General features: G+C 45.8%; 1 protein-coding gene across 1 annotated transcript; it reads right to left on the reverse strand.

Moving 5' to 3' along the window:
- Nucleotides 1-1,012: 1,012 nt before the first annotated feature.
- Nucleotides 1,013-18,831, reverse strand: rrn3 (RRN3 homolog, RNA polymerase I transcription factor). Its single transcript, XM_023957892.1, has 17 exons — nucleotides 18,484-18,831; nucleotides 18,155-18,211; nucleotides 17,994-18,083; nucleotides 12,507-12,636; nucleotides 12,360-12,419; nucleotides 12,228-12,291; nucleotides 9,838-9,907; nucleotides 9,641-9,739; nucleotides 8,402-8,485; nucleotides 8,190-8,313; nucleotides 6,315-6,445; nucleotides 4,156-4,286; nucleotides 3,577-3,764; nucleotides 3,398-3,506; nucleotides 3,068-3,220; nucleotides 2,891-2,975; nucleotides 1,013-1,716 (listed from the first exon to the last, which is right to left on the reverse strand). The coding sequence occupies exons 1-17, from the start codon at nucleotides 18,580-18,582 to the stop codon at nucleotides 1,561-1,563; spliced, it is 1,830 nt and encodes a 609-aa protein (XP_023813660.1). The 5' UTR covers nucleotides 18,583-18,831; the 3' UTR covers nucleotides 1,013-1,560.
- Nucleotides 18,832-21,522: the final 2,691 nt, after the last annotated feature.

The raw sequence follows: 21,522 nt of genomic DNA on the forward strand, positions 1-21,522 counted from the left end.
TGAAGGTCATTGGGTCGGATTCTGTTCTGAAGTGAATCTGTCAACAGCTCGGGGCAAAACGTCGCAATTTTCTCAAGAAAAAGGAAGTTATCAAATTCCTAAATCTGTCAGTCAAGCCTGAAGATGAGCACAACAAAGTTGATGTTTAATGTAGATAAAACTTAGACAATGGAAATAATAAATCTGCATTCAACCTACCACACTGAAAAGCAACAAATGACAACCTAACATTACACAAGAGTACCAGAGTCTAGTGAAAGAAACCCCTGTGCTATCCTAGGCACTTTAACATTGGGAGTTGGGTCATCTAGACCCACTAGACAGAGCTCTGACCCTTTTTTCTTCAATGATTTGTGATCTTCACTGGTGTCCATGGATTACATGACATCTTTCCACCTTTATCATGGTAGGGAGAACACATCAATGGAAGGGTGGGTCATCTAGACCCCATGAGATAACACAAGGGTTGTGAGAAAAAATGATTGGCAACGGTCCAGTTCCTGCAGGTTCTGACCTCAGAGACATCATAGAATTCCACCAGAACGACCCAACTTCCTGTTCATGGATGATGATGCTCCACTACATGCTGCCAGAAGTATCACAGATGGACTTCAGGAAGTGGGCGTGGCCTCATGGTTGACCCAGCAATGACCCCTGACCTGAACCCCATAGAGCAGGTCTGGGACCAGCTGAAGCAGAGACTCGATGACCAGACGCCCAAGTGACCTGCAGAACCGCATGTTGGACCGCCTCAGAACATCATGAGGTTAGTGAGGAGCAGGAGACGCCGAGGTCCAGCTGTCACTGCAGCCGATGGAGGACAAACTGCTGACACGGTCCATGTTTGGGATTTTATTATTGTCCTAATGTTTGGGGTAATAAATATCCAATGAATGAAAGTGGTGTTTCTCTTATTTTAGTTTTCTGCGTTTCATTGAAATACCAAATAGGAAAAGCACTCATGGAAATAACAGTTATCAGGGTGAGTAGTGTACATGTGTGAAACAGTAGATTCTGATGGCAGTTTTTATTTCATATGTGTTTTTTCATTTTAGTGGCTTAATTCTTATTTTAACTGTGATCACCAGTTTAAAGGACCATCTGTGCACAGCGCCCTCTGTTGGCCTAATGCTTGACCCCCCCCCCCCCGAGAATCAGGTGCAACTGTAACGGGAAAAGATAAAAACCATTTCTGTACTTTATCAACGTATTTTAAAATAACAAAATATTGAGAAAAAGCCTTTTTCTCATTTGTTTCCTTTCAAAATCAGAATCTTCTGATGTTTATTTACAGGAAGAGGCTTCAGGTTCAGACACACGGCTGTGCAGCTCGGATCTGCTTCTCATCAGTGTGGGAGGAACGTTCACACAAACAGCATCAGTTCATTAGCCAAATGTTCAACACACTCAGTGTTCGTTCATGACTACAACTGTAAAGACATGGGGTGAGGGGGGGCTGCCATCCGTACACCTCCCACTGCCGTCTGCAGGCAGGACTCATCTGGGACAGCGATGATGTCCTACCGCTGGCTTGGATTTGACCCCCAAAGGTCTGCAGGTCTACAGCCTGAAAGGCCACTGTCTGTTGGGGGGGGGGGATCCCACGCTGCTCGGGCCGCAGATGTCAGAACCGCAGGAGCTGGGAGTCATTCCCAGGATGACCTCTGCAGGGGGCGTCTCCTCGCACAGGAAGTCGTCCTCATCCTCCTTTGACGCCTGTCACACATCCAGAGTTTTCATCCAAATGTTTAGTTTGACAATAAAATCCAAACAACCTGAAGAAAAGTCTGTTCACTGAGGTGGACTGTAAGCTATCAGAAGAATGCTGTGGTGCTCAGGGGGAATTAAAGCTCCAAAGAGTTTGATTGACAGATTCTCCCCAGCTCCCCTTCAGTGGGAGGGGTGTGGCCTGGTTGCCATAGGAATGTAGACGAGCCAATCACAGCTTACTGAGGACGTCTGGTTCCAACATGGCGAACGACATGTTGCGGGAAAATGGCAACTGAGCATGTAACACCCATTGAACACTGACGTCATTTGGTTGGAACCAGAAGCAAGGCCTTTTTCTATGGGTGACGTCACACCCGACTCGTCAAGATATGTAATTTACAGTGAATGGTACGGACGCCACCTGAGGGATCATCCGTTTTTGGGGCTGTTTTTCAGCAAAGGGACCAGGATGACTGATCCGTGTAAAGGAAAGAATGAATGGGGCCATGGATGGTCAGATTCTGAGTGAAAACCCTCCATCAGCATTGAAGATGAATCGTGGCATAACAACCATCCCAAACACACGTTGCCCGGGTAACAAAGGAGTGGCTTCATGAGAAGCGTTTCAAGGTCCTGGAGTGGCCCAGTCAGTCTCCAGATCTCAACCCCATAGAAAATCTCTGGAGGGAGTAGAAGGTCTGTGTTGCCCAGCAACAGCCCCAAACCAGAACTGAGCCTCCTCCATGTTTCACAGTAGGGACACTGTTCTTTTGGTTGGAGAGTCTACCAACATAGAGCTGATGTTTCTTACCAAAATGCTCCAGTTTGGTCTCATCATTTTCCCAGAAGCTTTGTGGCTTGTCAACATGCATTTTGGTAAATTCCAGTCTACAGAAGATCTGTAGTGTTCATAGAACAGAATGCATCAACTTTCCTTACCAACCCTACAAAATGATGACATTTTTCCTCGTCTTTCTCTTCAGTTCTGCTAACATTTAGCCTTTTCTCCTCTCATGCAGGTTTTCTGCTCCTGGTTCAGCCTCATTGTTGTAACTCAATTCTGTCTTTAAATAAATATCTTTACATAAATGAAGTGAGCACCAGTATATAGCAAGAGTTTCAAGAACTGAATCATGCATATGGTCCCACTAAACCTCCAGAAACCCTCCCTGGCCCCCACCTGCTGGCTGGTTGTCGTGGGAAACAGCTCGGTGTCGGCCAGTTCCTCCCAGACTTGATACAGCGGCTCGACCATCAGGCCAGACCTGTGCCCCCCCCCCAAACACACAGGCATAAATCAGGATAAGTGAGAAACGAGGGTTTGTCAGTCTGATGGGTTCAAGGTTCAGAGCTGGACCTCCTGAGCAGGTAGGGGTCAAAGGGGAAGAAGCTGTCCAGGGGGTTGGTGTTGGTGCTCACATGGTCCCTCCCTGAGGAGCCGTGCACCACAGGAAGCGCATGCCGACTGTTCCTCTCCAGGATGGTGTAGCAGAAAACCACCTGGTACTTCCTGGAAAAGGAGGATTGGACAGTTGGACAGGAAATGGGGACCAGATCGTGGATCAGGAATGGGACGTGCCCCCCCCCATTCCCTCACCTTTAGTAATCTTTGGTACAAAATCTACATTTTTACTTTTTCCATGTTTGAAACAAGTTTCGTTCTGGAACATCCTTTCCAGCTGCTCACCTGGTGACGGCAGCAAACATGACGGCCACAGACGGCAGGCAGACTTTCAGAGGGTTCAGCTGACTCATCACAACCCGTTCCAGGTTCATGCTCTGCAGGTACTCCAGCCCTGAAACACACGCCACGGTTGTCATCACGGCTTCCTGCTCCAAGCGACGTGGGGTTTTCCAGTAGCTCACCTTTCTTCATGCCGGCCTCCAGGATGGCTCTGTGTCTGAACACCAGCGTGTAGAAGAGCGCCTGGCAGGACGCATAAAAAGGCCCGTGCAGGCTGAGGTCACAGCACACCTGCCGGTCGCTGCGCTCCTGACTGTCCAGGTAACCGTGGATCCAACCCACAAGCAGATCCAGACAGGCCCGGACAGTTCTGAGGACACCAGACTCTCAGTCAGCCTCAGAGTTTTGGCCAGAATCGTCTGGTTTTTGTGTTTTTGTGTCTGTGGTGTGTTTGCCAAGTCTGCACGTTCAGGGGGCTTTATTCTATCTTTAGATGACAGCAGATTCAGATTAAGAAGATGAAAACAAAACTGTTCAATATTACACCAAAGACAACTTCATGGAAGCATCTATTTGGTAAATGTGCTTCACTTGAAGCAGCAGTATTCTTCTCTGAGTCGTTCTGAATATCCTGCTGAAGGTTTTTCATACGTGAGCAGAGACATGTGGGGGGGGGTGAAATGACAATAATGCCTCCTCATCCTCATCCTGAGCCTTCATCCCCTCCTGTGTTCTTCAGTGACAGTTGTGCACAGACTCACTGCATGGGAATAAACTTGGCTCTGGCCAGGAAGCTGCCCAAGTATGCGGCGGCGCTTTGGCGGAGGACGACAGGCTGGGAGGGGCTCTGCAGGACCCTCCACAGGTGGTCCAGGAAGGCCTCAGTCAGAGCCTGAAACGCAGAAACGCCCCCATGAGGAGGCGTGTCATGACATCACAGACCCCTGCAGGACAGGAAGCAGACACACACGCACACACACGTACACACACACCTATACACACACGTACAAACACACGCACACAAACACACACAAACACACACGAACACACACACAGGCACACACCTACACACACACACCTATCCACACACGTACAAACACACGCACACAAACACACACAAACACGCACGAACACACACACAGGCACACACCTACACACACACACCTATCCACACACGTACTAACACACGCACACAAACACACACAAACACGCACGAACACACACACAGGCACACACCTACACACACACACCTATCCACACACGTACTAACACACGCACACAAACACACACAAACACGCACGAACACACACACAGGCACACACCTACACACACACACCTATCCACACACGTACTAACACACGCACACAAACACACACAAACACGCACGAACACACACACAGGCACACACCTACACACACACACCTATCCACACACGTACTAACACACGCACACAAACACACACAAACACGCACGAACACACACACAGGCACACACCTACACACACACACCTATACACACACGTACAAACACACGCACACAAACACACACAAACATGCACGAACACACCCACACACGCACACACACACGTACATATGCACCTGTACACACACGTACAAACACGCACACACAAACACACGCACACAAACACACACACAAACAAGCACGAACACACACACAGGCACACACCTACACACACACACCTATACACACACGTACAGACACGCACACACAAACACACGCCCACAAACACACCCACACACGCACGCACACACCTACACATGCACCTGTACACACACGTACAAACACGCACACACAAACACACGCAAACAAACAAACACGCACGAACACACACACAGGCACACACCTACACACACACAAACAAGCACGCACACACCCACACACGCACACACACACGTACACACGCACCTATACACACACGTACAAACACACAAACACACACAAACACGCACGAACACACCCACACACGCACACACACACGTACATATGCACCTGTACACACACGTACAAACACGCACACACAAACACACACACAAACACGCACGAACACACACACAGGCACACACCTACACACACACACACACAAACAAGCACGCACACACCCACACATGTACACACACACCTGCACACACGCACCTATACACACACGTACAGACACGCACACACAAACACACGCCCACAAACACACACACAAACACGCACGAACACACACACAGGCACACACCCACACACGCACGCACACACCTACACATGCACCTGTACACACACGTACAAACACGCACACACAAACACACGCAAACAAACAAACACGCACGAACACACACACAGGCACACACCTACACACACACACACACACAAACAAGCACGCACACAACCACACATGTACACACACGACCACACACGTACAAACTCACACACACACATACACACACATGCACGCACACAAACACACGTGCACAGTGGTTCTGCTGCCAGACACTGGCACCAACTGGGAGTTCAGTGTTTAACTCAAGGACACTTTGACACTTGGGCAGGTAAGGCACAAAACACACTTGGGACATTCCAATTAGGTATCAGCTGCTGTCCCTCTGCGTCTGCCCCCCACCCCCCACATAATACAATAAAACTAAGACAAATGCTCAGAATGTTTGGAGAATCACATCAGTGATCCGTAAGTTTGAGACCAAAGACTCAATCTGAAGCCTTAAATGCAGCATCCCTACCTGGGATGAGGGGGGTTGGTTAAGATATGGGAGGGGTCTTGTAAAATGAAAAAACTATTGATCATCCCTCATACTCCTACATCATTAAATAGAATCAATTACCTTAGGCACTGCGTGAAAATCGACTGGCTGGTTAGTTTTTTGAACCGTGTTTTTTATCCAGTGTGAGAACAACTGACCAGTCTGAAGCTGCAGAGGTAGAAGAGGGTGAACTGCACATGTGAGGAAGCATGTGTGGGCAGGATGAGCTTGTCAAAGATGCTCAGGAGATCTCGGAACAGCTCCTTGGACCGCTCAGCATGGAAAGAGCCTGCACAGACGACAGGCACGGTGTGGATGCACACGTTTCTGTGGCTGGACCAACACATTCTAGCACAAACACCGTTACACAAGTCCAGCAATGAGACACAAAGAAACGTACTGCGTTAACATTTGATGCAGGTGGCTGAGTCTAACGGCAGTGGATGAAGGACTACACTGCACTGTGGATATCTGCTGCAGAGTCGAGACGTTTCTCTCAGAAGTGACATTTATAAGTGTTCTTTGTGTGAGGGGTCATGTGTGTTCATGGAGGGGAGTGGGTTGTCTTTTTATGTAATATTGTGTTTGTTTTTAAATGTAAAGCACTGAGGCATGAGAAGCACCCTTTTATAAAGTTTGATTTGATTTGATTTGCTGAAGCATCCAAACTGATAGCAGCTTTAAGCTTTGGTCACATGCACGTGTACGGGGGGGGGGGGGTTGATCCGAACGGGCGCTGCAGGTTTTTGGGTTGTCTGGGTCCATGGAGGGTCATTGAGAGGAACCAGTGCAGGAGTGTCCTACACTCCCCTTGAGGCGTGCACGGTCACCTCAGTGTTGTATGTGTGCTACGTGTATCATAGAGAACATCTACGGCTAATGGAAACTTGGAACACACGGGTGATGCTGTGGTACAGTGTCCTTACACCACACTCTAGTCGTCTGAAAGGTCAGAGTTCTGGCTCACCGAATGCAAATGCTGCACACACTGGCGTGCACGTGATACACAAGTGCCCGTCCGTCGGATGTTCACACAAAGTACACCGTCTAATTTCCTCATTTCCAACAGCCAGGATGTGGTAAGGAGCGCCGACTTGAAGACGTCAACCAGTCATCGGTGAACCGTGAACAGAGGACGTGAAGCAGCAGGCCGATCTATCATTGATCAGTGTGACTGTTTCCTCCTGTTGTGTGTCTGTTGTGTGTCTGACCTCTCAGGGAAACAGCTCAGTTGTTTCTCCTTTGTGTTTGCTGGAGGTCAAATGGAGCCGTTTCTTATTCTGGTGGAACATGTAGCTGTTAGCTAGGCCTACTGACGATTAACAGTCACATTCTCCCCAAACTATTTTGACCTTCGGCTTAATAAAACGTATTTCCATCTTAGTTTGACCTTATGAGACACGCTTCAGTGCTGAGGATGTCCCTTCACTTTTGTTTCAACTTTTCACAGAGATCAGTCGTTTAAATGATGTTAATTGATATGAAAACTTTGGTTGAAAAACCCTCACGAAAGTCCTGCTGAACCTGTTCCTCTCTGGAGGTTTCAAATGAACATCAGTGATCAGCCTTATAGACCACTAATCATCAGGAACGGCCCTGGGGGGAGAAATGATAAACCCTCGGTCTGTCCCAGTTTCCCTCTGGGGGGGTTTAGGAGCTGTATTCCATAAGGACCGTTGTGAGTAAGGCATTACTTTGTCTAAGGCCAACGGTGAAGAGAACAAGCAGGCAGAGCAGCAGCTCAGGGGGAATAGGGTTGATGCCGCTGATGTTCCCACATGAATCCTCTGCCTCCATCTAGTCTTCTCCTCTTCTTCACTCACACATCCATCCTCCTTAACAGCCTTCACAAATGTCCTGTGGTCTTCCTCTAGGCTCTTCCCCTGTCCAAACGTCTTCCCTGCACTGATCTCCAGAACCTCCACCATGATCTGTTCCTCTGAAGGATTTCTTCCTTCCACTTTACTCCTTTACACCTCTGAAGTAAAAGTCTTTAGCTAGAGCAGCATCCTTTCTAGATGTGATCTGCCTACCGTTAACGTGGCAGACGTCTTTGATGTAGGCCATCAGTACGGTCATCAGGGCGTCCAGCCTCTCTCCTACCGGGTGGACCGTCACCTTCATCGCCGGTGTTTGTTCCGCCGGGACGTCTTCATCCTGATGGGAAGGAGTTTTTGTTGAAGCAAAGATGTGGAGAACATCCTGACCAGAGATCCGTCTAATGTCAAACGGTTCACAGCGTTACCATGTCGAAGAGCGTCTCCTGGTCTGTGCTCTGCTCCTGAACGCCCTCCTCTGCTCCCTCCAGGTCTGCACGGGAGACACTCACCTGCAACACAGTTGTTAAGGTTAATTAGAACTATTGAGTCTATATGAGAACTGGACAGTGACTCCTCCCCCCTGGCGTTCCAAAAAGGGAGTGGCTCCAAGAAGCTGAAATGCCATGGACTCCTATAGAAACAGCTGTTCCTCAGTCATTCTGTTGATCAGAAGAACCGTTCCTGATCTGATTCTCAACATCTCCTAGACAATCCTCTGTTTTTTCATCATATTTTGTGTGAAGTTCTAGTTATTTCATTTATTAACTGACCAATCAGACGCCTCAGGAAAAGCATGTGGTCTCACATTTGACAGATTCTCCTGAGCCTGCTTTCGATGGAAGGGGTGTGGTCTTCCAACAAGCTCACTCCTGACTGGTGAGAGTGGTTGCCATAGAAATGTTGACTCAGTCCAACTTGGACCAATCACAGCTTACTGTCGTTGTCTGGCTCCAACGCAGCCCCGCCGTATCACGAAAAAATGGCGAACCATGGCAAGTGATCCATACGGATTACATATTTTTAAGGGGTATTTTTATGTTATTTATTATCTTATCCTACCTACAGCAGAGAAACATTACATCTTTCTGTGGATTTGAGTATCTTTTGAACTGTGGATGAACATTAGTCAATCTTATATCATAATAACATAATGCTGTTTTCTTCAAATCGAAGCAAACTTTATTTATAAAGCACTTTTCATATAAAAGTATAACACAAAGTGCTTTACAATTAAACAAAAAAGATAATATAAAAACAAGCATGAAAATTAAAATAAACAAGCACAAAAATAAAAAAAATACCCCCCCCTCCCCATACCTAGCCCCCCACTCCTTTCAGACCTCCCACCCCCTAACTGATGGGAAAAGACACTGAGAAACAGGCTGAGCACGAAAACGAGATGTTGGAAACGCTGATAATTGGAACCTCCCTCTCTGTGAACAGCAGCACCACCACCCAGATGCAGCATCACAGGCGGGGACCGCTCCACCACAGCTAAGCAGGGAAGCAGGTTCCCATCCAGAGCTGCAGTGGCTGAACAGCAGCCGACCCAGAGGGAGGGGTCCCAACTCTTCATTAGTAGGACTCACTGCAACCCTTTCAGAGCAGCGTGATCCGAGGCCGCTGGGACCTCCACATTCATCTCATAACGCGTCCCAACTCACATCCAGTTTCAGCATCCTTCCCACGATCAGCTCCAGCACGTCTCTGCGCACAAACGGGGCGTACACGGTGACCCTCAACAGGTTGTGCACATAACACTCCTGTAAAGCAAATCCAGACTTGATGACAGCTGCAGTGAAGAACACAGCATCTGTTTCAGATGATGCAGACTTCACATGGGCTCTCGGCTGCTTCTTACCAGGGTTCTGGAGGATTTCTGCACAAAGGGGAAGTTGTCTTGCAGGATGGGGGCAAGAAAGCGGCTTGTCCTGTAAAGAAATGACAGAAAAAATGTGGGAACATAATCAGAACAGGACAAACGCAGCAAAATCTGTCACAGGAGAAGCACAGACCGTCTTTACAGCTACTCAACAACCTCCCCTGACTGTTTTCCAGACAATCACATTCACCTCATGATAGCAAGTAGGGCTAGGAGAGCTAAGAAAGGTCCATCTTGTCATGTCTTTGTAGCGTAAAGTAGCATAGCGTAGTGAAATTTAGCGTCTTGTACCGTAGCTTAGCAAAGTTTAGTGTAGCGTAAGCATAGTGAAGTGTAGCGTAGTGCAGCATGGAGTAGCATAAGTGTAGTGCAGCATAAGCATAGTGTAGCGTAGCATGGGGTAGTCTAAGCATAATGTAAGGTAGCATAGTGTAAGCATAAATTAGGGTAGTGTAGCGTGGCATGTTGTAGCGTAAGTCTAGTGAAGTGTAGTTTAGCGCAGCATAAGCGTAATGTTGCATTGTTTATTGTAGCGAAGTGTAGAGAAGCATAAACATAACGTAGCATAGCATAGTGTAGTGTATAGATAGATGACTTTATTAATCCCACAATGGGGAAATTTCATTTCTGTGGCAGCAACACGACATTCAGAAATAATCTATATAATATAACATCAATAAAGGACATCACAAATGACATTTATATTAGATAATTAAAAATATTACTAAAATTATTATGAAAAATTATTATCAAAAATGAGATTCTTATTAAATAAAGAAATAAATATTAAATATTAAATAAATACAGCTGCAAAAAGTAAAAAACATGCAGTCTGCAAAACATGTAAACTGTAAAAAAACATTACAAATTTTTTCAAAATACAGAAATAACTAATGAAGTTCACACCAAAACCAAAAACAAACAACTGTTCAGGAACAAAAAACAATTTAAAATTGAAAAACAACAACTACAACAAAAGTAAATGAATCAATGACTAAACAGAAAAACACCCTGGGACCGTGGAGTGTCACTTTGACACGGTGTTGTACAGTCTGATGGCTGTGGGGAGGAATGACCTGCGGTAGCGCTCCTTCTTACACTGAGGGTACAACAGTCTTGTGCTGAAGGAGCTTTGAAGCGTTGTACTGCACTGTAGCGTTGCACAGTGCAGTTTAGTATAGTGTAGAGCAAATGTAGTGTAGTATAGCGTAGCATAGCATAGGTTAGTCTAGGGTAGGGTAATTTAGGGTAACAAAGTGTAGTGGAGCATAGCATAGTTCACTGTAGCATAGTGTAGTGTAAATGTAGTGTAGTGTCGCGTAGGGTAATGTAGCGTAGTGTGGTGTAATGTAGTGTACTATAGTGTAGCGCAGTAAAGTGTACTGTAGTGTACTGTAGTGTACTGTAGTGTACCGTAGCATACTGTAGTGCAGCGTAATGTACTGTAGTGTAGTGTACTGTAGTGTAGCATAGTGTACTGTAGCGTACTGTAGTGTACCGTGGTGTACCGTAGCGTAATGCAGTGTAGCATAACGTACAGTAGTGTACCGTAGCATACCGTAGCATACTGTAGTGTAGCGTGGCATACTGTAGTGCAGCGTAGTGTTCTGTAGTGTAGTGTACTGTAGTGTAGCATAGTGTACTGTAGCGTACTGTAGTGTACCGTAGCATACTGTAGTGTAGCATACTGTACCGTAGCGTACTGTAGTGTACTGTAGTTTACCGTAGCATACTGTAGTGTAACATACTGTAGTGTACTGTAGCGTATTGTAGTGTACCGTAGCATACTGTGATGTAGCATACTGTAGTGTACTGTAGTGTACCGTAGCATACAGTAGTGCAGCGTAGTGTACTGTAGTGTAGTGTACTGTAGTGTAGCATAGTGTACTGTAGCGTACTGTAGTGTACCGTGGTGTACCGTAGCGTACTGCAGTGTAGCATAACGTACAGTAGTGTACCGTAGCATACTGTAGTGTAGCGTGGCATACTGTAGTGCAGCATAGTGTACTGTAGTGCAGCGTAGTATACTGTAGTGTAGTGTACTGTAGTGTAGTGTACTGTAGTGTAGCATAGTGTACTGTAGCGTACTGTAGTTTACCGTAGCATACTGTAGTGTAGCATACTGTACCGTAGCGTACTGTAGTTTACCGTAGCATACTGTAGTGTAACATACTGTAGCGTATTGTAGTGTACCGTAGCATACTGTAGTGTACTGTAGTGTACCGTAGCATACTGTACCGTAGCGTACTGAAGTGTAGCATAGTGTACTGTAGCCTACTGTAGTGTACCGTAGCGTACTGTAGTGTAGTGTACTGTAGACACACACACACACAGACAGATGAAAAGAGTTCTTGGAAGAGCAGACTCACGATGGCACATATCTGATGATGAGCTGCAGCGCATCATGACTTCGATCAAAGGCTCTGGGGAGATCTGAAGAGACAAAGAGGTTAGACAGTGATCCTGGAATGAGCTGTTCCTCACGGACAGAAGCCACTCACCGTCATCTTCATCATCTGAATCAGAAATGTCCACTCCTTCCTCACAGACAATCACCCGCTCTGCCACACAAACAAAAAAGCATCAACTCCTGATCCCCATCACACCTGAGCCAACCTGCAGAAAGGGCGCCACTCAGCGGATCATACTGGGGGTGAAGTGGGAGACCACCATCTTAAGGCAGGCGCACAGGTAGACTGTCTGGGCTGACACCAGGTTACCCAGGAAGGCCAGGAACTCGTCCACGACAGTCTGGCTCCGGCTGACCCACGGTAGCTTCTGAGGAACCAAAGCACACACTGGAGATCCAGGGGACTCATGTCTAGATCTAGAACTCATGACGAGGCCTGAAGACGGAGAAGACCTGATCTGAAATAGGAGGCCTCCATCCAGGTCTCCTTCACCAGATCCAAATCCTTCCTAAACCCATGAAGCCGTTTCCATGACGGACAATCCTCATGAAATGTTTCTGAAATATTCTTAATCAAAATTTATGGAGTGATATTTAAGCCACCATGTTACAGACTACAAGATGCAAATGAAAATATTAAATATTAGCTTTCAATTTTAGTTTTATTTTTGCGTTTGCAAAAGAAACGTTTTCATGCGTTGTCTCATCTCGCTTTTTTCCCCATCTTTCATTTTGCTCACTCAAGTTTCAGTTTAGCTGACAAAGCTGCCATCAGACAGCTTCTGATTGGTCCAGATTCCAACCAATCAAATCACCGTATTTATCTAACAGGGTGTCTGCTCAGAAGCTGGAAAAAAACCGAGGGATTTAAAGCATTTAATATTTTATGCTGCACAAGCATTTTGGAACAGATTAACAGTAAAGAATGACGGCTCACCAAAGTAGACTAAATGTATTTAGCAGAGGTAGAATTCTTAACTTTTATGTTAATTTTGACAGCGTCTTATTTTTAAGAACTTCTGTGCTTTTATCCAAAGAAAATTACTCATTAAAGAAATGCTATTTATTGATGCAAATCTTAATCGTAATAAAATGTCAAAAATGTAACTTCCAGATGGACGGAGTCGGAGCTCAGACGTTTATTTTCTGCTGCAGACATTTTAAACACGTTGGTCTCTACACTGACATAAATAAATAGAAAACTTTTGTTTGTTTGATTTGAGCTGCTTTGCTGCTCCTTCTGGTTTTTACTCTGAGAAACGGGTCAGAATGATTGAAGATGGCAGACTCCCGTTCAAACAGATCCGATACAAAGTTCCAAAGTCCATGTCTGCCTCCAAGCACCGTCAATATGAAACAGAGGCACCGGATTGGTTAGAATCTGGACCAATCAGCAGCTGTTGGATGGCAGCTTTGTCAGCTAAACCGAAACTACTGTGAGCAAAATCAAAGATAGGAAAAAAGTGAGATGACACACAATGCATCTAAAACATTTGTTTTGCAAACGCAAAACTATTTTTTGAGACCAAAAAGAAAAATTGAAAACAAATATTTAATATTTGTATTTGTAACTTAGAAAGTTTTGTTTGCAACATGGTGGTAGAAATATGACTCCATGAAGATTCAACCGTCATCTGGGTCTGAACCAGGACCTCAGTCCAGGTGTCCTATCATACCTGTTTTACTATTATTATCATTATTATTATTATCATTATCATCATTAATATTATTATTATCATTATAATTATCATTATAGTAGTAGGTTTAGGGGATGTCATCTGGACTTGGTTTTAAAGTTAGAAGACATTTCACCTCTTATCCAAGAGGCTTTGTCAATTCTGAATTAGCTGGTCTAAGAGCTGGTATATGTATGTGTCCATGGGGGAGGAGTCAGACCTGAAACTGGAGGTATTGTCCACTTAGCCTACATGGTTTCGGGTCGTTAATAGTCCTTTGTCCTCAGCTGGGGGTTGGGGAGCCAGTGACTCGCTCTCCACATTGGTCCTCTCTTTCAGCGGTTAACGACTCAGGTGGAACTGGTTTGGTTTGTTTGGGTTTCAGAACACTGCCGTAGATGGATGGAAGAATAAACCTGAGACCACCGTTCTTATTCAGAGAAGGTTTGTCCTTCTTGTCAAAGATGGCTTCTTTCACTCCTCGCTCAAACCATCCTTTCTCTCTCGATCGGATCAGTACCTGTTATTTGATTCAAACCACCCCTTACAGCAGTGGTCCCCAACCTTTTTGTCACCGCGGACCGGTACAACGCAAGGCACGTTTACCGCGGACCGGTGGAGGTGGGGGGGGAGGGTGCAACGCAAGGTGTGTATCACGTGATGTTTGGTGTCCCGACTTTGACGTGCGTTAAGTGTGACGGATTTAACAGAGAGGATCCGGTCACTTTTCAAAATAAAACGTTTTTTTTTTCGAGAAAAAAAAACAATAAAATGGAAATTATTTTTTCTTTCTGTGCCTTCCGGTGCCAAGTGTCCCGCGGCCCGGTGGTTGGGGACCACAGCCTTACAGCACAAACTAGGCGTGATCATGACACTACAACACAGAGCCCAGGAGGTGTCCACAAGCTCTGACGGAAAGAAGAAAGAAGAGCAACATATCCGTCAAGCCCTCAGAACCTGTGGATATCCCAACTGGACTTTCACCACATCCCAACGTACAAGAAAACAAGACAAGAAGGTCTTCTGTATCGGGACGTGAAAGAAGGGTCATTTCTGGAGCTCACACAGGGATAAGTATGGAGAAGCGCAGCACGCTGAAAAGAACTTTATCCTGATAAGTTAGGGAGGTAAAGGCACTAGTCATGAATGATTAAAAGACCAAGTATAGAATATAGGTGGGATTGGATTCCTACAATCAACCAGATCCATCTGTCTGAGGTAAGTTAATAATCAAATCCACCTATACCAGTTAATATATAAATAAATATTCAATCCAAATAAATACCATCTAGTTTGAGGTACAGCAGGTTTATATTACTATAAGGTAAAACCGACCAATCACAGCAGACAACACACATGTGATGTCATGAACACGGACCAGTCCATCATTCCAGTCCAATGTGTGGACAGACTGTGAATAAAGTCATGTGACCATCCAGTGTCTAGAATGTTCTAAGAATGTTCCCTTTGGATTCTTTGGATGTGGAAAAACAACAGTGGTGAACTTTAGGAAACTAACATGAGAATGGATTTGACATTCATTCTAGTTTACTTGTTGGTTTGGACACAGATTTCATTAACTTGATGATCTGGAAGAAATCCAAGAATCTGGAAAACTGTTCAGGAGCAGGAATTTCTGTCTGGAAGTTTGGATGAAGAGGATCTGGATCCACTTTAGGACAGAGGATCTGGATCCACTTTAGGACAGGGGATCTGGATCCACTTTAGGACAGGGGATCTGGATCCACTTTAGGACAGGGGATCTGGATCCACTTTAGGACAGGGGATCCGGATCCACTTTAGGACAGGGGATCTGGATCCACTTTAGGACAGGGGATCTGGATCCACTTTAGGACAGGGGATCTGGATCCACTTTAGGACAGAGGATCCGGATCCACTTTAGGACAGGGGATCCGGATCCACTTTAGGACAGAGGATCTGGATCCACTTTAGGACAGGGGATCTGGATCCACTTTAGGACAGGGGATCCGGATCCACTTTAGGACAGGGGATCCGGATCCACTTTAGGACAGGGGATCCGGATCCACTTTAGGACAGGGGATCTGGATCCACTTTAGGACAGGGGATCTGGATCCACTTTAGGACAGAGGATCCGGATCCACTTTAGGACAGGGGATCCGGATCCACTTTAGGACAGGGGATCTGGATCCACTTTAGGACAGAGGATCCGGATCCACTTTAGGACAGGGGATCCGGATCCACTTTAGGACAGGGGATCTGGATCCACTTTAGGTTAGAGGATCTGGATCCACTTTAGGACAGAGGATCCGGATCCACTTTAGGACAGGGGATCCGGATCCACTTTAGGACAGGGGATCCGGATCCACTTTAGGACAGGGGATCTGGATCCACTTTAGGACAGGGGATCTGGATCCACTTTAGGACAGAGGATCCGGATCCACTTTAGGACAGGGGATCCGGATCCACTTTAGGACAGGGGATCTGGATCCACTTTAGGACAGGGGATCTGGATCCACTTTAGGACAGAGGATCTGGATCCACTTTAGGTTAGAGGATCCGGATCCACTTTAGGTCAGAGGATCCGGATCCACTTTAGGACAGGGGATCCGGATCCACTTTAGGACAGGGGATCTGGATCCACTTTAGGACAGGGGATCTGGATCCACTTTAGGACAGAGGATCTGGATCCACTTTAGGTTAGAGGATCTGGATCCACTTTAGGTCAGAGAATCTGGATCCACTTTAGGTCAGAGAACCGGATCAGCGAGCACAAATGATGATGTGAATCGTTGTTACAGTGAATGGTTCCACCTAGGGTTGTGCCGATGGACGATATCATCGTCCATCGTGATGGGTGACTGACATCCCGATGGAGAGACCACCATCGTGATGCCACGCCCCCGCCACGTTGCGCGTCGACACCATAAGCCGCGGTTACATGTACAAAATATCTTGATGGGATCAATGGTCGGATTAGTATCCAACCGTGTACATGGGCCCAGAAAAATGTTTTCAGAATATAAAAACGTTCACTAAGGTCACAATTTCGGTCGGAATAAATCATTCGCACATGCGCAGTATTCGCACATGCGCAGTTTGAAAACCGGAAGAGGATACAACTTCCGCCGAGCGGCTTTTTTTTCCAAACTTTATTGAAGGTAACAAATCAATACAAAACGATAACAGCGGCGAGCAGCTATATACATTGACATGTCAGCTCGGTAAAATACGAGACGATCTTCTAAACGTGCTTTTAATAATGTTACGGTTATTATGAAACACCTGTTCGCTCATCATTTGAATTTTAATCCGTGTGGTCAGTGCTTTTTCTGAACGAAGCCAGGATTAGCAGTATGCTAACACGGGCTAACAACATTAGCTTTGGGTGGCGCTGCACGTAAACGTGTAAGAATAACATCAGCCTTTATTTAGTCGGGACACGACTGGAAACACAAATCCGCGTGATTGTTTGAATGTTTTCTAAGGACTGAGCGACATTTCTGCTTTGAAGCTCAAACCGCTGTGTGTGCTGACGATCCGAACTGTGCTCAGACACACGTTTAGACCCGGTTCTGAGTTCGGTAGCTAGTACCCCTAGAGCTGCGGGACGGATCGCAGTCTTAAATCTCCCACACATACCGCTCATGTACCCCCCCCCCCCCTTCCCATCAAACATAAAGCTGTAAATCCGCCCTCCGCCGGTCAACTTCACTAGTTAAGTGCGGGAGCGGACCACTTCTTTTCTATTTTGCTTGTTACTTTTTCTGTTAAAGTCACTTCCCCTCAGTTTATACTGGATCATTGCGGATTAACCATTAGTTGGGAAATAAAATGAAAAAAGCAAAATAACGAATAGCAGTTATATAAGAACGAAAAATGTAAAAATACCCCCCCCCCCCCCCCCCGACGATGTCATCGTCCATCCCGATGGTTGACAGCAAACATCGTCAACGGCCAAATTAGGGGACATCGCCCAACCCTAGTTCCACCCAGAATGGAATATTCACAGATGTTTAATGAGGAAATCAACAGGAGGATTTCCTCTCCCAGAACTCTCTGCATCTCACCAGAACGGTATGGACCAGCTGCTCGTGGTCCTTCTTCAACAAGGTGACGCAGCTCCTGAACTCCTGCAGCCAGCTGATGATCTGAGCGTCCTGTGAGGAGCAGAGGAGCAGCTCAGTACCAACCATCCAACGGGACCAGTCGGCCCAATACCGGAACCCACCTTAATGTCTGGATCTGCCAGCTGATGCTGCAGCAGCTCATAATCACCAAAGTCCCCCTGTAGAACCGAACAGAACATCAACAACCACCAACCAAGATTCTAGTAGAACAGTTCAGGATCAGTTGCATCCTAATGCACACCAGCTTTGTGTTTTTTAGTATCTCCGCAACCAATTTTACAATTCAATGCGAATCAATTTACTTTAAATTCAAACATTAGAAAATACCTCCATAATGCTTTCTTTTTATTTAAATATGCAGCCACGTCACAACTTAATGGAACGGACTGACAACCGGACCAAAGCTTCAGTCTGCGGCGGAAACGAGTACCTGCCGGTGCTTCTCTAACGTCTCGGCCACGCTGCCCCCGAACCGGACCGTTTTCAGCGGGTCAGAGTTCAGGAAGTCCCTGTTAGTGTTCCCCTCCATGGTGGGTGCACGCGCCACCGGCAGCTGGGTTCCCGTCGCTAAAACAGCCGCGCGGACGAAGGCGCGCGGCCCCGCGGCATTCTCTCTGATGTCTTCTCGCTGTAGCTCCTCGATAACGAAAGTTCTACAACATCTGAAACAAACAGAACCAGAACCGACACGAGTCTGAGCGCGTCACCCCCTTTTTACACTACAGCCGGGAAGCAGCGGCGTGCTGGGGACGTGTTTACGTGAGGGACCGGTGTCACACTAAAAGATCTCCGGGAAGAGTTTTTTCCTCACAGTTCCTGCCTTCTTTATTTTTTAGAACAAACATAAAATGATTGAAAGTATATTTTTCAAAGTGACTGTCATTGATTTTAAGTAATTTCTTTTTGTCTAACAACTGTTAAAACTGTAAGATGCAGTAAAGAAAGATGAACATTTACTGATGAAAGGATTTTCTTCAGTTGATCCAACATTCAAGAAATACACGTATTACAGTATTGTAGCAATGCATCAATGACGGAAGCGGAGAGACAAGATAGGAGGATCTCTAGGCTTTATTTTTTTGAACTCAGTGCAAAAAAGAAGTAACCACAACAGGATTAAATAACTAAGAGTGAACAGCCATAAAACAGCCAGATGGAAGGACACACAGGCAAAATAAACCCCGTACTCAACCCAAACGTGACCAGAGCAGGCCAAGCGGATTATATCCCACAATTCCCCGCGCTGCCAGCTCCGACAGCAATGTGCGCGTGACCGCCACTACACTATTATGCTGGAACTGTTTCAGGAGTGGAAAAATTGCATTTAACCTTCTCTCAAAACAAACAAACTTTATGATACAACATTCTAAATAAAACTAAAAATAATATATACTCTATACACAGTGACGTGCAGTCAGGAGAGGCAGGTGCCTCACCTGTCATTATGGGAAGAAAAGAGAAAAAATAAATTCAATTATATTTAATCAGTAATTTGTGCTTTGCAGTCATTTTCCATTTAAATGTACCATTTTTGGGTGTTTTTTCTTTTCAAAATCGCTGAATTTCCGCATTTGCCGTTCAGATACTAAGAAGTGACGTGCGATGAGGCACCAGCCCGCTGAGCCTCACCTTGGATTGCGCAATACCTATGCAGTCAGACGGCACTGCTGTCTCTCTGTATGTCGGTTCAATCACTTGTACTATATCAGCTGAGTTTACATAATTTAGCAGATGTATATGATGTACAGTGTTTTCTTTTATAAATAACTGTATGTGGGGGACGTGTTTCCTGTGCTGAGCGCTAAACCCCGGCAAAAAACTCGCTGGGTGAGGCCAGCAGTTCTCGTGCCTCATGTTAGGGGCGCCGGTGAGCCCTGAGATTATGAATAAGTGATAGCAAGCGGCAAGTCATTTTCTTCAGAAGGAGCGGCGTATGAACTTTATTTACAAGTAAAGGTAAGACGATAATAACGTTTGTGCTTTTTTTTATGCTGCAGTTTGTGTATGAAAAAAAAACATGTTGAAATGATATTTTAAACAAAACACGTTAACTGTTGTCAATTAAATGGTGAATAAGTTACTCAGTATGGTTCATATGTTTGTAAATCTGACTGATGACGTCAGTGCCTCACCAGCCATTAACCTCACCGCACGTCACTGTCTATACAATAATGTAGCGACCTGGGGGTTAGCCCCGCCTTCAGCCCCTAAGACTCATGGGAAGTGGGGAATCTCGGTGTGAAAACCATGAGTGAGAAGGCTGGAAGCTGAAGTGACTTCCATGCTGTTTGTCTGTTTGTGTGAGTTCAAACAAATGAGTGTTGATGCTGAAAAGGAGATTTAGCCTCTCTGCCAAATTTTTCCTCTCTGAGACTGTCCAGGGTGGTGCAGAGTAACGACCCAGCTGGCACATCACCATTGCCGAGCTGCTAATAGTGATGTGCCAGCTGGGTCGTTACATTGGTGTCAGAAGTGGGATCCTTAGCCACCGCTACGACATGGAGCGAGAGATGGCTAAGACAGAGCAACAAATTCACGTCCTGGAGGCAACTCAGGACAAGGGCAAAATCATCTCCCTGATGGTACGAGCACCCGCTGTCATCTGCAGGGGGGAACCAGACTTGGGCCTCCTGTGGCTAAATTGTTTGGCGGTAGCGTGAAGGGTCTTGCCCGAGGATCCACACTGGATGAAGCTCAACACTAAACGGGTGTGTTCTTACCGTTGACTGTATCAGAGGACTGAGTGAGAGTGATGTCATCCATAGAAAATGGTTTACTTCCAGCTTCAACCAAGTGAAATTCAATCAGCATTTTCTCAAGATATGGACGCCGCCATGTTGGAGCCAAACAACGTCAGTAAGCAGTGATTGGTCTGCGTCAGTCTGAGTAAACGTTTCTATGGCAACCACTCTTGCCTATCAAGTGTCAGCTTGTTGGAAGCCCTACCACTTGAAAGCAGACAACACCAAATCTGCTAATCAAATGCTTCAAACATCCGAGGTGAGACCACCTGCTTTTATCTGGTCAGTTTATAACTTAAATTACTTATACTACAGAGAGAAAGCATAATGAATAAAAATGTATCAAGTAATCAAGTAGATGTAGAAAAACAGTATCAGAGCAAGAATTGTTTTAATAACCGCTGAGAACTTCCTGCTGGTATTACAGGGTTTTCAACATGTTCTTGTAGCATTTTTCTCATCATGGAGGGCAAATAGAAAAAAATTCAGATTGAAACTGCATTTCTGAGTTTATATTTATTCAAATCACTGTGAATCAGGGGCAGATGAAAAAAACGCCATTTGACTAAAGCTTTTAGCAGTGACATAGGAGCTACACTTGGACGGGCCACAAACTCCAAGCTCCGCCCCTTTCTGCTAATCCACCTGCAGACCAACAGATCTATGAACGTCTGTGTTGTCCTCGTCTGAGCTGGAATCTGGATCAGAACTGGACGGAGGGATAGATC

The sequence above is a fragment of the Oryzias latipes genome, chromosome 8 (assembly GCF_002234675.1).
Source record: "Oryzias latipes chromosome 8, ASM223467v1".
In the NCBI taxonomy this organism is placed as follows: domain Eukaryota; kingdom Metazoa; phylum Chordata; class Actinopteri; order Beloniformes; family Adrianichthyidae; genus Oryzias; species Oryzias latipes.